The sequence below is a fragment of the Protobothrops mucrosquamatus genome, unplaced genomic scaffold, assembly GCF_001527695.2.
Source record: "Protobothrops mucrosquamatus isolate PMUCROS unplaced genomic scaffold, P.Mucros_1.0 scaffold851, whole genome shotgun sequence".
NCBI classification, from domain to species: domain Eukaryota; kingdom Metazoa; phylum Chordata; class Lepidosauria; order Squamata; family Viperidae; genus Protobothrops; species Protobothrops mucrosquamatus.
In genome coordinates this window covers 759,388-777,150 of record NW_015387106.1, presented here as the reverse complement: position 1 = coordinate 777,150, position 17,763 = coordinate 759,388, and the positions used below count along the sequence as shown (strand labels likewise).

Genomic DNA, 17,763 nt, shown 5'->3' with positions numbered 1-17,763 from the left:
CTCACTCTGCAAAGCAACTCTTGGGAACTCAAAAGAACAAACTACTTAAGAACAAGCTCTTTCTTCTTACAAGAAAGACTTAAGAACCACCTCTATTTTGGCTATGCAGAACAATATTTCCGCCTTCTGCTCTACAAAGATGGAGCTCTGTGCACGCCGGGGCTCTTGGCGATTGATCAAAGCAAATGACTGATGAAAAGCAAGCAGACTTAAGCCAGCAGATTTAACTTCAGAGGGAAAGCAAATTCACCTGGAGAGCCTGGTGGTCCACTCTCCCCCATGATTCCAGTCCCTTTGTCTCCTTTGTCTCCTTTGATTCCGGGCTCACCTGCACCGAGGGAGAAAACATGAAAGTGAATTGACCAAGGCCTCCAGCCACTTAATGACATCAGGCTACTTCTGAAACGGTTCGTGAAGAGTCTTGCTTGTACTTCTTTAGAGCTGTGACCACATTCTTGCCCAACTGGGATTAAGTACTCATCTCAGGAACCTGATGGGACAAAGTTATAAAACCTGGGCCTGCCCCAAATTTGGGGAGCCCTGCTGATGTGTCATCTAGATCAGAGGTCCCCAACCTTTTGGGCACCAGGGATTGGTTACGTGGAGAGAGGTTTTTCCGTGGACCGGAGGGTGCGTGGTTTTGTGTGCTGTCTGCATCCTGTGGATGGGGCTTTCCTTGTTTGTGCGGACCGGTTGCTGGCCTGGTACTGGTCCACGGACCGGGGGGGTTGGGGACCCCTGCTCTAGATGACATAAATCTACTGGCTGAGTTGTCACCTGCTGATCCTGGCTTCTGAATTTGCCCATTGCCTAAATTTTACATCAAACTTTACATAACTAACTAGCCATACTGGCTGGATTTGCAGAGCCATCAAAAACTCAATCAAGGTTCAATTTCTCCAAGCTTGGCAACTTTAAAGCTGGTTGAGGATTTCTGGAGTTGAAGCCCACCCGTCTTAAAGTCACCAAGGTGGAGAAACGCCGGTCTACGATAATACATCTCCAACTCTACTTCTATCCGAAGGAGGAGTACCAAGACTTACCTCTCATGCCGGGCAGACCTTGCCGGCCTTCCCTTCCAATTTGTCCAGGCAGTCCCGGAGAACCAGGAGGACCTGACCGTCCCGGCATTCCGTCTTTTCCAGGTGGTCCTGGTCTCCCTGGCTGGGAAAGGACTTCTACCGGTGATACGGGCAGTTGGGAAGTATAGTACCGAATCCGCTCTGCAGGGAAGAGAAAGGAACCAGCTGTTTGCTGTCCTGCTCAAGGGGGGGATGGACAGGAATTGGTAGGGTGAGGAAATAGGGAAGCCTGCTTTTTTGAGACGGGGACTTTCCCTGTAGCAGTTGAACAGAAACAGGGTGAAGATAAGCCCCAAAGGAGTCTTGGGAAGCAGATAATATTCCCTTGAGAAACTCATTGAGAAGTTGTTCGGGTTATTCTGCTAATTTAAAAAGTGGCATTTTATTTTATTTTATTTTATTTTTGTACTTTATTTAAAGTTGCATGCTGCCCATCTCACTCTGAGAAGCCACTCTGGGTGGTTTTTCTGAGAGACATTCAAGCCAAACTATTATTAACAGATACCATCGCAACTTTTGGGGTTTTTCTGGTTCCAATAAACAAACAAACAAACATAAATCAGTCAATCAATCAATCAATCATCATCATACGTTCTGCAACAATATCTTTAATGTTATTAAACACAACATCTGCCTGTTCTAGGACCCTGGGAAAGACTTGATAGGTCGGGAAAAATGCAAAATCCAGTCTGAGCAACTGATGAGAATGCAGTTGTGCGGATAGTAAATGGTGCCAGATATACGGCACGTGTGACATCACCACTGTGTGAGTGGCATTGGTTACCGGCATATTCCTGGGGCAACTCAAGATGCTGGTTGTCACCTTTAAAGCCCTACATGTCTTGGGACTGGGTTACTTGAGGGCCTTTTTCCAAGAGTCTCTACCTGCCCAATTCGATCTAGCAGATTGGGCATGCTGCAGATCCCATCAGCCAAAGAATGTCAGGCAGGGACAAAGACAGCCTTTTCTGCAGTGGCCCCTGCCCTGTGGAATATCTTCCCTTGAGAGTTTAGAATGGTGCCAACCGTTATATATGCTTTAAAACCTGGCTATGTTCCTGCGTTTGGGATGCTGAGTATGTTAAAAGTCTCGTCTGGCTTGATTGTTAACTAAGTATCTTGGCCACAGTATATATTTATTTTGGATGTTTTGTTTATTTGTCTTGTTGGTTTGTTTATAAAATTTAACTCAAGGTAACTCTGGGCTACTTACAATCATATTAAAAATGTGTATATATGTGTGTTATGTTTTGTTTTGTTTTGTTGGTTTAAATAATAAAAATTAAAAAAAAATGCCTTTATTGTTTTAATTGTTTTAACAGTTTTGGAACTGGAAGCCACCCAGCATCATTGAATGAGATGGACAGCTATAGGAATGGAATGAATGAATGAATGAATGAATGAATGAATGAATGAATGGTAGAGTTTTGGGTAGGAAATATCCAGTTCTAGCATTGTTTCTGACTACCTCTGCTTGGTTTTCTTGGGTGTCCCATCTGCCCCCGAAACCCACTTTGTGCGGTTCCCCCTGCCCACAATCTGCTCTCATCACCCACCATCAAACATTTTTTGGAACTCTTCTCTGATGAACATCCGGATCTGGTCATAGCTGATGGCATCTCCCTGGTGAGAAAAACAAAGAAGAGGGAAAGCAGAAGTCAATCACTGCCTTATCTTGCATGTTAAGCTGTCCCGTTCAACCGCTTTCACATGCTCAGCTTCACCTGGTGCCCCGCATGCAGCCGTTCCCCCAAGCTCCAGGAAATCTCCATGGACCAAATTTTCCAGCTCCGCCATCAGCATCTTCTTCCTTCCACACTTCTTCCTTCCCTAGCTCAAGGGTAGGCAACCTTGGCTCTTTTATGACTCGTGGACTTCAACTCCCAGAAGTCCTGAGCCAGCATAGGAGGTCTTCTAGTCCAACTTTCTCCTTGAGCTGGAGACCATATACCCAGTCGGGACACATGGCTGTCTAATCTCTTGTTAAAAGCCCCATAACTTCTAGATTATTCTCACTGTGAGGAAATTTGTCCTTAATTCTAGGTTGGATCTCTCTTTGATAAGCTTCCATCCATTACTTCTTGTCCTGCCCTCAGGTTAAGAATAGGTGGACTCCCTCTTTGTGGCAACTGTTCAAATATCGGAAGACTGCTATCATGTCACATCAATCATCCCTTTGTTAGACTAGACCAGGGGTAGGTAACCTTGGTTCTTTTATGACTCGTGGACTTCAACTCCCAGAATTCCTGAGCCAGCTAAGCTGGCTCAGGAATTCTGGGAGTTGAAGTCCACCAGTCATAAAAGAGCCAAGGTTGCCTACCCCTGCCCTAGCTGAAGGAGTGGGCCGCTGAGGGTCACAATAACCAATCTCCCAGCATGCTGCTTATTTTAACTTCCATCCCCGAGAAGCCATGCTTTGTGGGACCCTCTGGAGCTCCTAAGTCGTGGATCCTGGACAAGCAGCCCCTCCTCCCCTGCTTAACTTCAGACAGGATTTGGCAACTTTTGTGTTCTGGAGAGGTTGTATTTGCAGGTTCAGGATGTAAGAAGCTGTGGACTGCACTGGGTCCCCCCCCCCCAGCAGTTGTGTCTTGTAGGAGAAGCTGGGAGGCAAGGTTGGGGCCCATGACGGCAGCGCCAAGCACGTTTTGGCACCTTGCGCATCAGTGAGGTTGTATGAAAATCTCGTTCGAGTGAATGTCAACCACTGGTGGCCCACCCTAGAGCCCATCTCAGAAGACAACACGTCCCTTCTCACTGCATCTACTTTTAGACTGACCCAGAACGTTGGGATGTCAGAGGACTCAGTCGTCCAGCTTCCCGTTACGTTGCACGCCTTTACACTGTCTTTGCTCTGGTTCTTACCGACGTCCCCGGCAGGCCTGGATTCCCAGGGTTTCCTGTAGGGCCAGGTGAGCCAGGATGTCCTCTCTCCCCAGGGGACCCACGCGGTCCCACGGGTCCCATTTCACCACTTTTCCCTGGGCCTCCTGGCATCCCCGCTCTGCCTTTCTCTCCAGGTTGGCCCGTCTCCCCGGGAGTGCCATAGTCCCCCTGGAAGAAGAAGAAAGAGGACAATGCCATGAAAGATTGTCTTAGGACAGTGATGGCGAACCTTTTAGAGACCGAGTGCCCAAACTGCAACCCAAAACCCACTTAAGCATCGTCGGGTGCCGGGTGGGTGTGGCCCATTGGGTGGGTGTGGCCCATTGGGTGGGCGTGGCTGCGGTGGTAACGGCAGACTGGGTGGGACTAAAAAGTTCAATCAATTCCAACTTTGCAAGATCTTTTTTTTTCCCGCGAGAAGTTGAAATTGACTCATTGATTGAACCTCTTTTTTTTGCACATGGCGGTGGAGGCCTAAAGCGAAAAGGGTTTATAAAACCCAGCTGAAGGCCTAGGACTGGGGGGACGGCGCGCGTGCCCACAGAGAGGGCTCTGAGTGCCGCCTCTAGCACCCGTGCCATAGGTTCGCCACCACTGTCTTAGGAGACGAGGCTGACATTCACGCCCAGCAGTGGCCCACTTACTTTCTGTCCGGAAGGACCAGGAGAACCTGGTTTTCCAGGAGATCCCTGTGGAAAAATAATAAGTCTTCAACATAGTGGTAAATACCCGTAATGCATTTGAGTGGAAGAGAGTATTAGCTTAAGGTTACTTTGTCCCATCAAATAATAATAATAATAATAGAAATAGAAAGACTGTGGCAAAAGCAAGCAAGGGTAGTACCAATAGTAATAGGCGCCTTGGGTGCAATCCCAAAACAACTGGAGCACCACTTGAACACCATTGACATTGACAAATTCGCCATTAGTCAATTGCAAAAGGCAGTCTTACTAGGAACCGCTTCCATCCTGCGACGATATCTGTAATATCATCAAACATCCACATCTGCCTATCCCAGGTCCTGGGTAAGGACTGGATAGGTAGACAAAATGCCAAATCCAGTCTGAACATCTGGCTGACTGTGCGATGATCCACAATAATAATAATAATAATGATAAAGTTGGAAGGTACCTTGGAGGTCATCTAGTCCAACCCCCTGCTCAGGCAGGAAACTCTATACCATTTCGGACAAATGGCTGTCCAGTCTCTTCTTAAAAACCTCCAGTATTGGAGCACACACAACTTCTGGAGGCAGGTTGTTCCACTGGTTAATTGTTCTAACTGTCAGGAAGTTTCTCCTTAGTTCCAGGTTGCTTCTCTCCTTGATTAGTTTCCATCCCTTGCTTCTTCTCCTGCCTTCAGGCGCTTTGGAAAATAGCTTGACTCCCTCTTCTTTGGGGCAGCCCCTGAGATACTGGAATACTGCTATCATGTCCCCCCTTGTCCTTCTCTTTGTCCTACCGTTTAACTCAGCCATTCACCTACCCTGGATGGGAGGTGCTCCTTATCCATTACTCCGCTCCATTATTGTGTAATAGAAGTAGTCCTCACTTATTGACCGGCTGTTTTATGACTGAAGTAACGACGGCTAGGGAATAGCTGCTTTACAGTCTCTAAAGCACCCCTGGGCATCATAAATGCTTGTGCCCATCCATTCTCTGTGGCCATATGACCACATGTCAGGTAGGTCAGCTTTAGACCTGTGGTGGTGTTCACAGTCATGTGAACACCATTCACGATGTTTTTTACCGGTTCCTGCCTAAAACCACCCATTCAAACGAACGTTTTTATTTAACGACCACAGCGAAAAAGGCTAAAAAAAAAAAATCACCTCTGGTTGCTTGGGTGCCTCGACTTAACAATCACAATAACTTAACAACTATAATTCCAGGCTCCATTACGGTTATAACTTGAGGACTTCCTGCATTAGAAAGGAAGCATTTGGAAGTCAGCTTCCAGGAAGCATAGACAGCAGTGTGCAAAGAGAGGGAATGCAATAGTTGGAGATGGATGCAAGGAGGGCCAGGGGCTGCCGTCCCAAAAATCAGCTTGCCTGTGGCAGAATGCACAATTTATTTCACAAACGTTGCCGCCACAAGATGAATCCTGGTTATTAAGTGAAATGGCCTTAGAGTTTTGGAATTTGAAGAAGAAAAAAAAAAAAAGAACTGCAGCTTTTTCCACCTGTCCAAGCCATCCCATCAAGTCCATTTCTCTTTCTGTCCCTGGTCCATATCGCCCTGGTGTGCGAATGAACAATGTGAAGATTGTTTGGGGCATAAGAAAGGCGATGTAGGTGCCTTCCTCCATTGTTACAGTGGGTTACTCCTATTGTTGGTTCTGAGATGGGGGTAAAGAAGGCGATACAGCAGGGGTGTCAAACTCAATTTCATTGAGGGCCGCATCAGCATTGCGGTTGCCCTCGGGGTGTGTGTGTGGCCAGGGTGGGTGTGGCCTACTGGGTGGGCGTGGATGGAGTGGGTGTGGCCTACTGGGTGGGCATGGCCAGCTCTACATCGTTCGCGTCAAGGGTGCCTGTGGGGCCTGGGCAGGAGTGGGATAGATCTGAGGATCTTTGGCAGAAGGGGGTGGGCCTGGGGCAAGCGCCAAGGCATGGTCCATTTCTTCATTCCTCACAAAGGGTGACACCTCCCCAGCATGCACCCAGGGTGCAGGGCCGATGCGGCAGGGGCTGGTTCCTCGCTGTTTCCGGACGGCCTTGTGAAGCTAAGACTGAATGCGTTTTAGCATAGATGGCCATCAGAAAATTGTACATTGGCTCCCGGTCGGACCGGGCCAGGGCCAAGGCCACGGGGGCCGTTCCCTCACTGTTTCCAGGATGGCTTCGCGGGCCACATGAAACCACTTCGCGGGCCGCATCCGGCCCCCGGGCCTTGTGTTTGACAAGTCTGCGATACAGGTAAAAGCCACCATACCTCTTTGCCTGTCAGTCCATCCAAGCCTGGCTCACCCTAGGAACCAAAAGGAAAATAAGGGAAAAAGAGGAATTAGTTTCATTTCTCTACTAAAGGGTCCAAATTCAAACTGGTGTTGTTATTAACCTCTTTATGTGAACAATGAACAAAGAATTAAGACTAGGGACCATTGCAAACCATCCATACACCCATCCATCCATTGTCAACAAGGGGGTCTTCCCCACCAGCTCTTCATGATTAATTCTGAAGCATGCTGATTCCATCGTGTGATACTCACCGGTGGGCCTGGGTGACCCGGTGTTCCCGGCTGGCCTGGGAGCCCACCGAGACCTCTTTCTCCAGGAGACCCCCGTTCACCCTTCAGACCCTGGGAAGAGGAGAGATGGCATCAGAAACTGTTGGAGACAATCAAGGAAAATGCGAAGCTTTGTGGCGACTCCTCCAGATTACCAGCTCCACCATGTTCTTCCCAGTGCATGTGCTCTGGGATTCATTGTGGTGGGAGGACCCCAAGGCCCCCTTTCCAGTTGTGGCTATTTTTGTATACATAGACTAGCAGTGGGTAACGTTCTGGCATGTTTCTCTCCACACATCTGCTTCTTCACTGGAAAGAAAGCAGAGGTGAACGATAATGGAGACGGAGACCAAGATCTTTTCTTCTGCATCTCTTGAGCCAATCCCACCCCACATTCAGAAAAAATCACGGCCAAATATTTAGTCAAGTTCTAAAAAAAATGTTGACTGAGTAGCAGAGAGGAGTTCTACTTTGCTAGATGGTAGTTTTTCCGAACATGGCAGCCCTCCTTTGGCTCCTAGGATTGGGGTGGCTAAGAAGGTGGGCATTACAGTCCAAGATGCCTGGACACAGCCTGGTTGGGATAGGATGAGAAGTTCTTGGAAGCGCTTGCACGCTCTGCAGTCTAGTACCCATCTATACAACGTCACCTTCCAAAATGGCATTTTAACAATTCACAATTGGATGGATGGTTCCTGGAGACAGTCAGATCATTTTCTTCTTTGGTTGGACATGATTTTGGAGGGAGGGATTCACCGTCTTTACAAAGAAATGGGAAAATCCAGCGGAGAATGATTTCCAAGATTCAAGAACGAATGGTTCCTACACTGTGGCTTCATTTAGAAGTGAAGAGGATCCAAGTTGGATCAGACTCAAGAGGACCAGAGTCTAAGAATGTCAAAAAGGAAAGGAGGATACTCACTACTCCAGCAAGCCCTGATGGACCAGGTTGCCCAGGGCTTCCAGGTGTACCCTGAAGAGACAAGAGAAAAATTGTAGAAGGATGTAAGAATATAGACAAACACCTGTTCCTCAACCTTGGTAACTTGAAGAGGTCTGGACTTTAACTCCCAGAATTCCCCTACCAACTCTTTAAAGTCACCAGGATTTGGAAACGCTGAATTTACTTATCCCCATTGAGTATTTCCCCAATAAGACTGACTCTGCCTTTCATGTATAAAAAATAAATCCAAAATGAATTAGCAGAAAAGCATATTCCGGAGTTAACCATGGACATCTAAAACAGCAACCTTTACAAAGTTCTCCTGGGTGCATTTTGGAAAGTTCAGAAATATTCATCCATTCATGTCAGAATCCTTGCTGAATAGAGACCAAATCGTGAGTATTCATGTTTCTTGTTCATAAGTTAAGTCTGGTCTCAAAAGGTATCTGATCTTGACATCATAATGGTTATTTGAGCAAGAGGTGTCTCCCTCCTTAAATCTTTGTTCTTATCTGCCCAGATATTCTTTTCCCAGTCTGCTTCATGAGTTGGGCTGCAGAGAAGCATAACACACATAACAAATGAAGGCAAGGTGCTGTCTAGCTTCCTGCTACATTTCCAGTGTAGGAATCAGAATTCTCCAGATATGAATGACAAATATGGCAGCTTTGGGTAACCAGACACACCGGTCTGTGCCCTCTAGTTTGTCTCTGGTTCAAATTCTAATGTGCAATGTTAAGTCAGTACTAGACTAACGATGACGATGTTACCTAGTTTGGTAATGAAACGTCTACAAGACTACAATCAAACTCTTTGACTGTGGGATTATATATATATAGGGTAGATTAATATTTTATTTTTATTAGGATATCTATTGTGTAGTGGAAGAAGAAGTAAATGAGATTGGTGATAAAATGAGGGATGTGAGAGATTAAGAATTAGAATATATCTGGAAGGGATACCTGAATTGATAACTTGTTGATTTAAAGTTAAATTTGTTTATGGTAATTGTAAACTGACAAAGTTATAAAACAGGTTTAGTAGTAATAGAAATTTAAATTAGAAACGGAATATTTTAAACATATTATGTTATTTGAGGGAAATAGAGAGGGGACAGTGAATGTATTGAGTTGAGTTGTTTATATATGTTTTTACTTTTGAATGTTTGATTACCCAAACACCAAGGTGGGTCCTGAGTACCTTTTCTTAAGAATTTAAAAAAACAATAAAATGTGGGTTTTTTTAAAAAAAAGAATACAATCAAACTCTGAGAGCACCAAGGATCCCGCAATGTTAAGGTTTCTCTTCCTCATTAAACAAAAGAATTTCCAAAAGGCTTCAGCCCAGTTGGTGCCCAGTTATGGACAGATGGGAGTCATAGAATTAAGATTTGGCAAAGACTATTTAATTTATTTATGTCCCTGCTTTATTAATTTTATAAACAGCTCAAGGCGGTGAACATATCTCATATCCTCCTTTGTGGGACCTTGTGAGATGAGTTGGGCTGAGAGAGGGTGACTGGCCCAAGGTCACCCACTTGGATTTCATGCCCAAGGCGGGATCAGATTTTCCTGATGATTGGCCCAATGTCATTCAGTTGGCTTCTATGCCTAAGGCAGGCAGGACTAGAACTCATGGCCTCCGGGTTTCTAACCTGGTGCCTTAACCACTAGACCAAATTGGGTCTCTTCACTCAATAAAGTGGAACATAAATTTCTAAATACCAGTCCAGACTGAGAATAAAATGGATCAAAATCTACAGGTCACTTGCAATAACTGAAGTTCAATAGTTTTCGGTGCCAATCTTCAATCCTTGGGTTGAGGAGCAACTGGCAATTGGAATAATTTATTCTGATCGACTGCTGTTATTTCTGTGGAATATGTTTGGTGGGCTTGCTTTTTCCAGCTTAGCTAGTATTAAAACCAAAATGTAAATGGTGCTTTTTTTGTTGTTTTGAATTGCATTTTTTTTTTAAAAAAAAAAGAGGAATCCAGAAAGGGACAAAATGATACAAATGGAGAATTGAACAGTTGGCATTTATACTTGGGCTTTTATGCCAAGAGGCACCTGCTTTTACCACCGGTTCAGAAGCCTGACTGGGAGCTTTATAGACATCTTTGCAACCCAGCTATGAATCTGCTCGTACAAAATACAGGAAAGACTATTTTGACTTACGACATGTCCAGGAGGTCCTGGTCTACCTTGAGGCCCCACAAGACCGGGCTCGCCCTGGAGAAGGAAAAGAACATTAGAGCAAATATTTGTTTGGGTTAGCTTATTCTTGGAGCAAATTATATAAATGCATTGCCAGGGACAATCTGGGCAAGTTATGACTAAGGAAATCATTACTATAGCATTGACACACGTATCTTGGGATGTATACATAGGACTGGGCCTTGTCTACTGTCCCCTGGTTGCATCTAAAGGTAGTCCTCAACTTACGACTAGTTGCTTAGTGGCTGTTTGCAGTTACAATGGACTCCCCCAAAACCACTTACGATCCAATTTTCAAGTTATGTATTTATTTGTATCCTGTCTTTATTAGTTTTACAAACAACTCAAGGTGGTGAACATATTGACCACAGCAGCACCCTGGCAAACAGCTCACCTTTATTTGAAGTGTCCTGTACTCCCATGACAATTTTTGACATTTTTTTTTGCCAGTTGCCAGGGTTCATTTCCAAGTTTCCAGCAAAAAAATGCCCATTGGATAAAATGGATTCACTTAACAATCAATCTGTGTTTGCTTGATAATTGCGGCAAAAAAATGTCATAAAATTGAGTCTGGTCACCTGGTGAGCTGCTTAACAATGGCAATGACTTACAACCATAATTCTGGGTACAATTGTAAGTCGAGGACTACCTTTCTCCATGACATAGCAAGTATTCTGTGCCTACGTCACATAATAATCTGCATGGCACGACCTTCTCTGGGAGGGTGGTTTGATTGTGAAGATAGTTGCTGCCTCCGTGTCCCTCATTCAGTTTCTCTCTCTCCAAACACATACAGACCTACACTCAACAAGTACAAGTGAACTAAGGTAAGCTAGTAGAGGAATTAATCTTGTGGATTAACTTTGCTCTCCTCCCAACACCTTGCTAATTCCAACTCATTTTCTTTGTCCCATGGAACAGAAACCAAGGTATAATGAATTTAGCCATCTGTACCATTTTGTACATCCTTCATCTACTCTGCATTCTCCACTTGAGTTCCACTCATGGCATACTATGACAATGAATGAAAACCCTTCTATAACTAACTTCCGTATATATTCATAGATCCCCCACTGCTGAATCCAGACAAACACAGGTGCAGAATTATAACTCAAGAGTGTACCCCTGACCTTGCAATTCACTTTTGGCTGGATGCTGATAACTCACCTCAGCTCCAGCCCGGCCTGTATTTCCAGGAGGTCCTGGCTTACCACAATCACCCTAGAAAGTCAAGGAGACGTGGCTTAGAAGGTTTATATTATGGAAGATACAAAACAATCGAAACCTATCTTCTTCCTGGTCTTCTTCATCCAGCCTCAGTGACAGATGATCGTGAGGATCAGCCTGTCCTCCTCACCGTCCCAATGGGCCCTAATCTCTGAATGCTTTGTCACAGCCAAACACACCTTTGGGATTGAAGTGTTGTGTGAAGCTGCCTGGAGCCAGATCAAATCTGTGGTTCACACAGCCCAAGGGGAACTCCTTCACTATTTTTCAAGTTTCCAATGTTGGGTTTCGATCCCCACAATTCTCAAAGGCCATTCTCAGTGAGAATTCAGGGGGTTCCTGGAGGGATAGGTTCGAGAGAGATGGGTCTGCCCTAATTGGCAGCAGTTCTCCAGAGTCTACTTGAGATCTTTTTACTGAAGTTCTTTAGAAAGAACTTCTTAGAAGTTCTTAGAAAGAACTGCTTCTCAAAACGGGGGCCTTTACAATGTCTCTCGGTCTCCAATATATTTTCAGTTTCTAACGCAACTAGCTGGATTGTTGTTGCGTGATCATTGAGCTGATGACCCTGAAATCTGTTTTCATAACACTGTCAAGAAATGATTGAAGTGGTAACGTAGAAGACCATTGTTATTTTGGGGAGCTTCGTGATATTTCCCCTTCCTATTAAGAACAGTTTAGAGCTGATTACGAGGTAACCTGTTTGCCTTTTCTCTTGTTAGGAGAAGGAGGGGAGAATCTTCCTGTAGCTTCAGAGCTTTGTGTGGCTGTGAAAGTCTCAAACTTTTGATTTATATCCCAGAGTCATGTTCCACCAAGCAAGGTTGCCGTCTCCTGACCATAGTAGGGCCATGAAGCCACAGGGCCAGGTTCTGATCAAAGCTCTGGAGCACGTAACCTAGCATTAGTATTGTGGAAACTGGAAGTCCTTAGGGTATCTCTGCTGTTGTTATTAAGGAGCTGCCTGTAAGAGATTTTGAGTATTAGCTTGCTTGGTATGTATGCTTTTTATGTTATGCCTTTCAGTCGGTTTGCTTGAACTAATAATAAAATCCCTTTATTTACTGGTTTGTTCATTATTTCTGGATGCAAAAGAACCAACTGCCTAGGAACCTGATCACTGCTTTGGCACTTGGCAAAACAATGGTCATGAACTTGAATGCCGGTCTGCAGTTAACAATGTTGGACCTGTGACTTCAGTGGTAGAGATTCTTCAACACTTTGTCACCTACTGAACACAAGGACAAGGGTCATAAATTATGTTAATCATTTATTCTGTCTTTCTCTTTAATACTCTGTGTGCTCCTGATCTCTTGAGGCAGCTAATCTGAAATCTCTCTGCCTTTTCTCCTAGATACACACCTAAAAAGCCTGTCTTCTCTCATCGTCTTTCTGGGAAAATGTAGGCTTTGCCTATCCATGTCGTATTCCTCCTGAAATAAATCTCCTTTCTGTTGTAATTATTAAAGCTGCTGTGTCAGCTTAGATGCTCACCTTCAGGAGTAGCCCAATGTATGCAGAAATATTTTTCCTTCCGTAGATAATGGGTTGCGTATAGAATAATATATGGAAAATGCAACCACACAAGACGGGGATGCTGACTTGAGAGGGTCACCTTTCTAGAGAAGTGATAGATTTCTCTATTCGGAATGAGGTGACATAGCTCTGGAAGAAGAAGCCAAGCGTGTAGCTTGGAGTTGCTCCTAGATGTGAAACTCTCACACTTTCCCCAGACAACATTCAGAAGTATCATTGATCCGACTGGCCAACTGGAAAAAAAAATGACCTTGATGCTGTGGTGCCGGTGACATCTGCAATGTGTTCTCTGTGGGTCTGACAGAACTCATCTGAGGTAAAAGCATATCATCGTGTGGGATCCTTGGTTGTCTTCTTGCAGACGTTTCATTATCTGATTAGGTAACATCATCAGTTAAGCCGTGATGATGTTAATGAAATGTCCTGCAAGAAAACAACCAGGCACCAAAGACCCTGAGCTATAAATATTGTCTTCTGCTGATAGCACCATCACGTGTTGCCTATTTCTTTCCAGGCAAAATACAAAGGACTGCTTATTGCTTTTATAAGATGTCTGTGGCTTGTGTCACGATCCTCTTGCTCTGTGATTTAAAGTCTACTAGTGTTTTCTTTGTGGTCACCCAGTTTTGGGGGTGATGCATTTGGTGTTGAATTATGACAAGTCTTGGTTTAAAAGCTTTTAAGACCAAGCACTTTTTTTTTTAAAGGATTTTAGTTGTTGATTTTAACCGAGCATTGTTTTTAATATTTCTAGCTAACTGTATTGTTGTGTTTATCATAAGCTGTGAAGAGTCTTGATAGGTTATGTCAGATCCACCAGCTTTGGCTTGGCGCCTGGTGTTCTGTCATGAATTGGGGAAAGGAGAGGGCGGGGAATAAATGGGCAATAATGCTGTAGACCAGTGTTTCTCAACCTTGACAATTTTAAGGCATGTGGACTTCAACTCCCAGAATTCCACAGCCAGCATTGCTGGCTGTGGAATTCTGGGAGTTGAAGTCCACATGCCTTAAAATTGTCAAGGTTGAGAAACACTGCTGTAGACCTTTATGATGGGAAATTGGTAGTGGGGAATTGTCAGTTGAGGAAGAATACGTTTACACAAACAAATGCACATTTTGTTCCTAAGGAGCTCATTAAGAGTCACTGGTTTATATCAGTGAGAATTACAGTTTTCAGCGTCAGACTCGCTTTCCAATTTTCAGGCGAGGAGAAACCATCCCCTAGACAATATATTTGAGCCATTTGACCTGCGGTTGAATAAATGAGAAGGAACATGTATCACATTTTGATCTTGCAATCAATGGCAAGGCTAACCTTCTGTCCTGGCAGGCCAGGATGACCTGTTTTCCCTTTGAATCCCTAGAGAGAAGAAAAAGAAAACAATAGAGAGGCTATAAAATTGGCTACTAGATCAAAGTCAGCAGGCCCTGAGCACTGAAGCTTCAGGGCTGCCAACAGAGCAGAAATACCTCCTTACAAAAGAGCCTGGCTTGAATTAGTATCAGACAACAATCATTACTGTTGATAACGGCTGATAAACATCTGCATCCCAAGACAAAGCTAAGAGGGCATCATCTAGCTGATGAAAAATTGGCACCATCGGATCTCTCAAAAGACTAAGGGATCACTGGAAGAAGACATTTCTGTTCCCTCTTTCCCAATGTCTAGTAAAACCTGGGATGGCCAACAACTTACTGGAGGGCCCATCATTCCTGGAGGTCCTGGTGGTCCTGAGTCACCCTAGAAGAAGTCAAGAGTTAGTGCTACTTAAAGAAAGAGAACGGCAACATCCCAAGTCTTCAGCATACTAAATCTGTCTTCTCCCCCTACTTCCCATCCAGATATAAACGGATCCGCTCTCTTTTCCCAGGAGGCATACAGTATAACCACCACCTTGCTATTTTTCTCAAGAAGCTGAAGGCCAGAAGACATCAAAAGTGGGCCACTTTTCAATCCTAAAGAGCCAGCAGTGACTGTAGGATGAAACCTATTGTTGTTGTTAGCTGCGAAGTCGTGTCCGACCCATCGCGACCCCATGGACAACGTTCCTCCAGGCCTTCCTGTCCTCTACCATCTTCTGAAGTCCATTTAAGCTCACGCCTCCTGCTTCAGTGACTCCATCCAGCCACCTCATTCTCTGTCGTCCCCTTCTTCTATTGCCCTCCATCTTTCCCAGCATCAGGCCCTTCTCCAGTGAGCCCTTCCTTCTCATTAGGTGGCCAAAGTACTTGAGTTTCAACTTCAGGATCTGGCCTTCTAAAGAGCAGTTGGGGTTGATCTCCTCTAGGACTGACCGGTTTGATCGCCTATTACAAGGGCATTTTTCATGTGAATGTTATAAGTAAGACTAGTGTAACTTGCAACTGGGACACACATTCTTACCCGTGACCCTGGTTTTCCATCTTTTCCATCTTGTCCCTCCAGGCCAGGTGGACCCTAAAAATAAACTTAGATTACATGTGCATTCTTTCTTTGAACTGCCTAGAGAGAAAAAAAAGCCAAGTGCAACGGTCAATGCTTTATGTTTATTTAATGCACTGTAAGTATTAAGAGAGCTTAGTGTGCTGAAGTTTGGTTTATGGATGGATTCATACATATCTTTAAGCCAGAACATTTTAAGCGTAGTTGTTAAGATGAAAATAAATGAGCCACATGATGATGGCTCACTATAATGATCCGGCATGATGATCAAGCAGAGTTTGTAATTGATGGCCCTACAGAATCAGAAATTATGGTTGGATGTAGACTTGCAAAATATCCTTGATGCTAAATTGGAGTCTGTGTAATGGGGAAATAGCGCACGACAGTTAGAACTGGGAACCCACATCTGAAAATTGCTGCAATATCAGCCACTGAAGCTAAAATGGAAAGGGAATATTGTCATCAAGCAAATTTACGTAATGTTCTGCTTGTTACACTGTCATTTGCTTGTTTGAGCAGATCGCGGCTAAAGAATCTAAATCAGCGGTTCTCAACCTATGGGTCACGACCCCATTTGGGGTCGATCGACCATTTCACGGGGGTCGCCAAGCAAGGCTGTCCGCCATTTTTTCCCCTTTTCCGGCGGGTGCCTTGCCTCCCTTGGGCTGGGCCAGCTGGTGGTCGGCCTGCTCCGTCTCTGCCGCTTGCCAGCTACGCCTCGGCCGGCGCAGGGGGCGGAACCACGCATGCGTGGCGCCCCCGGGCAGGGAAAGTCCTCGACTTACAACCGGTTGGGTAGTCCTCGACTTACGACCGGTTTAGTCCTCGACTTACGACCGGTTTAGTCCTCGACTTACGATCGGTTGGGTAGTCCTTGACTTACGACCGGCTTAGTCCTCGACTTACGATCGGTTGGGGGTCGCGGCATTAAAAAGGTTGCGAACCACTGATCTAAATGGATGGCTGTACAAGCCATGGCTTCTAATGAGATCTAATTTAACCAAGTGCCCTTTTCCAAGCTTTTTCATAAAATTGGTCCATTTGAAAAAGGGCAAAAAGTCTCCTCCTAATCTTTATCTACGGCAATCTTGCAAGCGGTTGATATCTTGAAACAAGAACTTCCTGACATTCAGGTCACATCACACCTCTATGACTCTTGTGCTGTTAGTACAAAAGTATCTGGGGAAGCAGGGCTTCTTGAATACGTGGCACGCATAATAAATGTTTTACAGAAGGACAGCAGCCATAGTTTCTGTTACAAAAATAAGAAAGCATCTTCCTGATCCTTAATCCCCCAGTCTTTGCCCCCCACCGGCTGCCCCAGTGGACGGAACTTTTAAATCTTTTAAATTCCAACTTCACGTTGACACAGTTCCCTTGTTTTAGGATGGGGGATGAGGAGACATAGCAAATCTTAAGCTAAGTAGTTGTTGGTTCAAGAACAGGATGAAGCTGAGTTGGCTTCAGCTTCTCAAAGTGACTTCTTGGGGTGGAAAGAGGAAAACTGTGCTGCTTGATTTCACACTATGGTGAAACAGCGGTCTTCCCACCTTCATTGGAGGGTGATTTAGACCAGGGGTAGTCAACCTTGGCTCTTTTATGACCCGTGGACTTCAACTCCCAGAATTCCTGAGCCAGTACAGCTGGCTCAGGAATTCTGGGAGTTGAAGTCCACGAGTCATAAAAGAGCGAAGGTTGACTACCCCTGATTTAGACCAAGGGCTGAGAGAATGCGTGTGTGCTCCGTTTGTGCAAGGGGTGGGTGTGCATGCACACCCTTCAAATGGACCTGTGCCAGCCACTCGTGTGGAACCATCTCCTCTCCTCTCCCCCCTCCTGTCGGTCCACAAATCCAGAAAGGTTGGGAGACTCTGATTTAAACTACCGTGTCTCCACCTTACTCACCTGTAGTCCAGGTTGTCCTGGAGGCCCGGGGGGACCAGCCATGCCAGGAGACCCGCGCATCCCTTCACTGCCCTGCAGGGAAGAAAACCTCTTTCAGTGATTCAGCTCCTGTTGGCTGCCATGGGAAGGAAGAGCAAAGGAGAAGAAGCCAGGAGAGGACACAGCCTGGGCTGGGGAGAAATGGGGTTAGATTCCCAATGCCTCTCCCTTTCCATTTTTTTACAGGCAGTCCTCGACTTGTTGTTAGTTGCGAAGTCATGTCCGACCCATCGCGACCCCATGGACAATGTTCCTCCAGGCCTTCCTGTCCTCTACC

General features: G+C 45.2%; 1 protein-coding gene across 1 annotated transcript in view; it reads right to left on the bottom strand.

Annotated features, from left to right (window-relative positions):
* Positions 1-17,763, bottom strand: part of COL16A1 (collagen type XVI alpha 1 chain) — a 203,642-nt gene that overhangs the window by 2,618 nt on the left and 183,261 nt on the right. Inside the window, exons 54-67 of the mRNA XM_029284696.1 lie at positions 17,448-17,519; positions 15,504-15,557; positions 14,817-14,861; positions 14,436-14,480; positions 11,525-11,578; positions 10,319-10,372; positions 8,122-8,172; positions 7,182-7,271; positions 6,905-6,940; positions 4,613-4,657; positions 3,948-4,136; positions 2,639-2,705; positions 1,044-1,223; positions 251-328 (exon numbers count right to left, since the gene is read on the bottom strand). Coding sequence (XP_029140529.1) covers positions 251-328; positions 1,044-1,223; positions 2,639-2,705; positions 3,948-4,136; positions 4,613-4,657; positions 6,905-6,940; positions 7,182-7,271; positions 8,122-8,172; positions 10,319-10,372; positions 11,525-11,578; positions 14,436-14,480; positions 14,817-14,861; positions 15,504-15,557; positions 17,448-17,519 — 1,060 coding nt within the window. The remainder of the gene's footprint in view (positions 1-250; positions 329-1,043; positions 1,224-2,638; positions 2,706-3,947; positions 4,137-4,612; positions 4,658-6,904; positions 6,941-7,181; positions 7,272-8,121; positions 8,173-10,318; positions 10,373-11,524; positions 11,579-14,435; positions 14,481-14,816; positions 14,862-15,503; positions 15,558-17,447; positions 17,520-17,763) is intronic.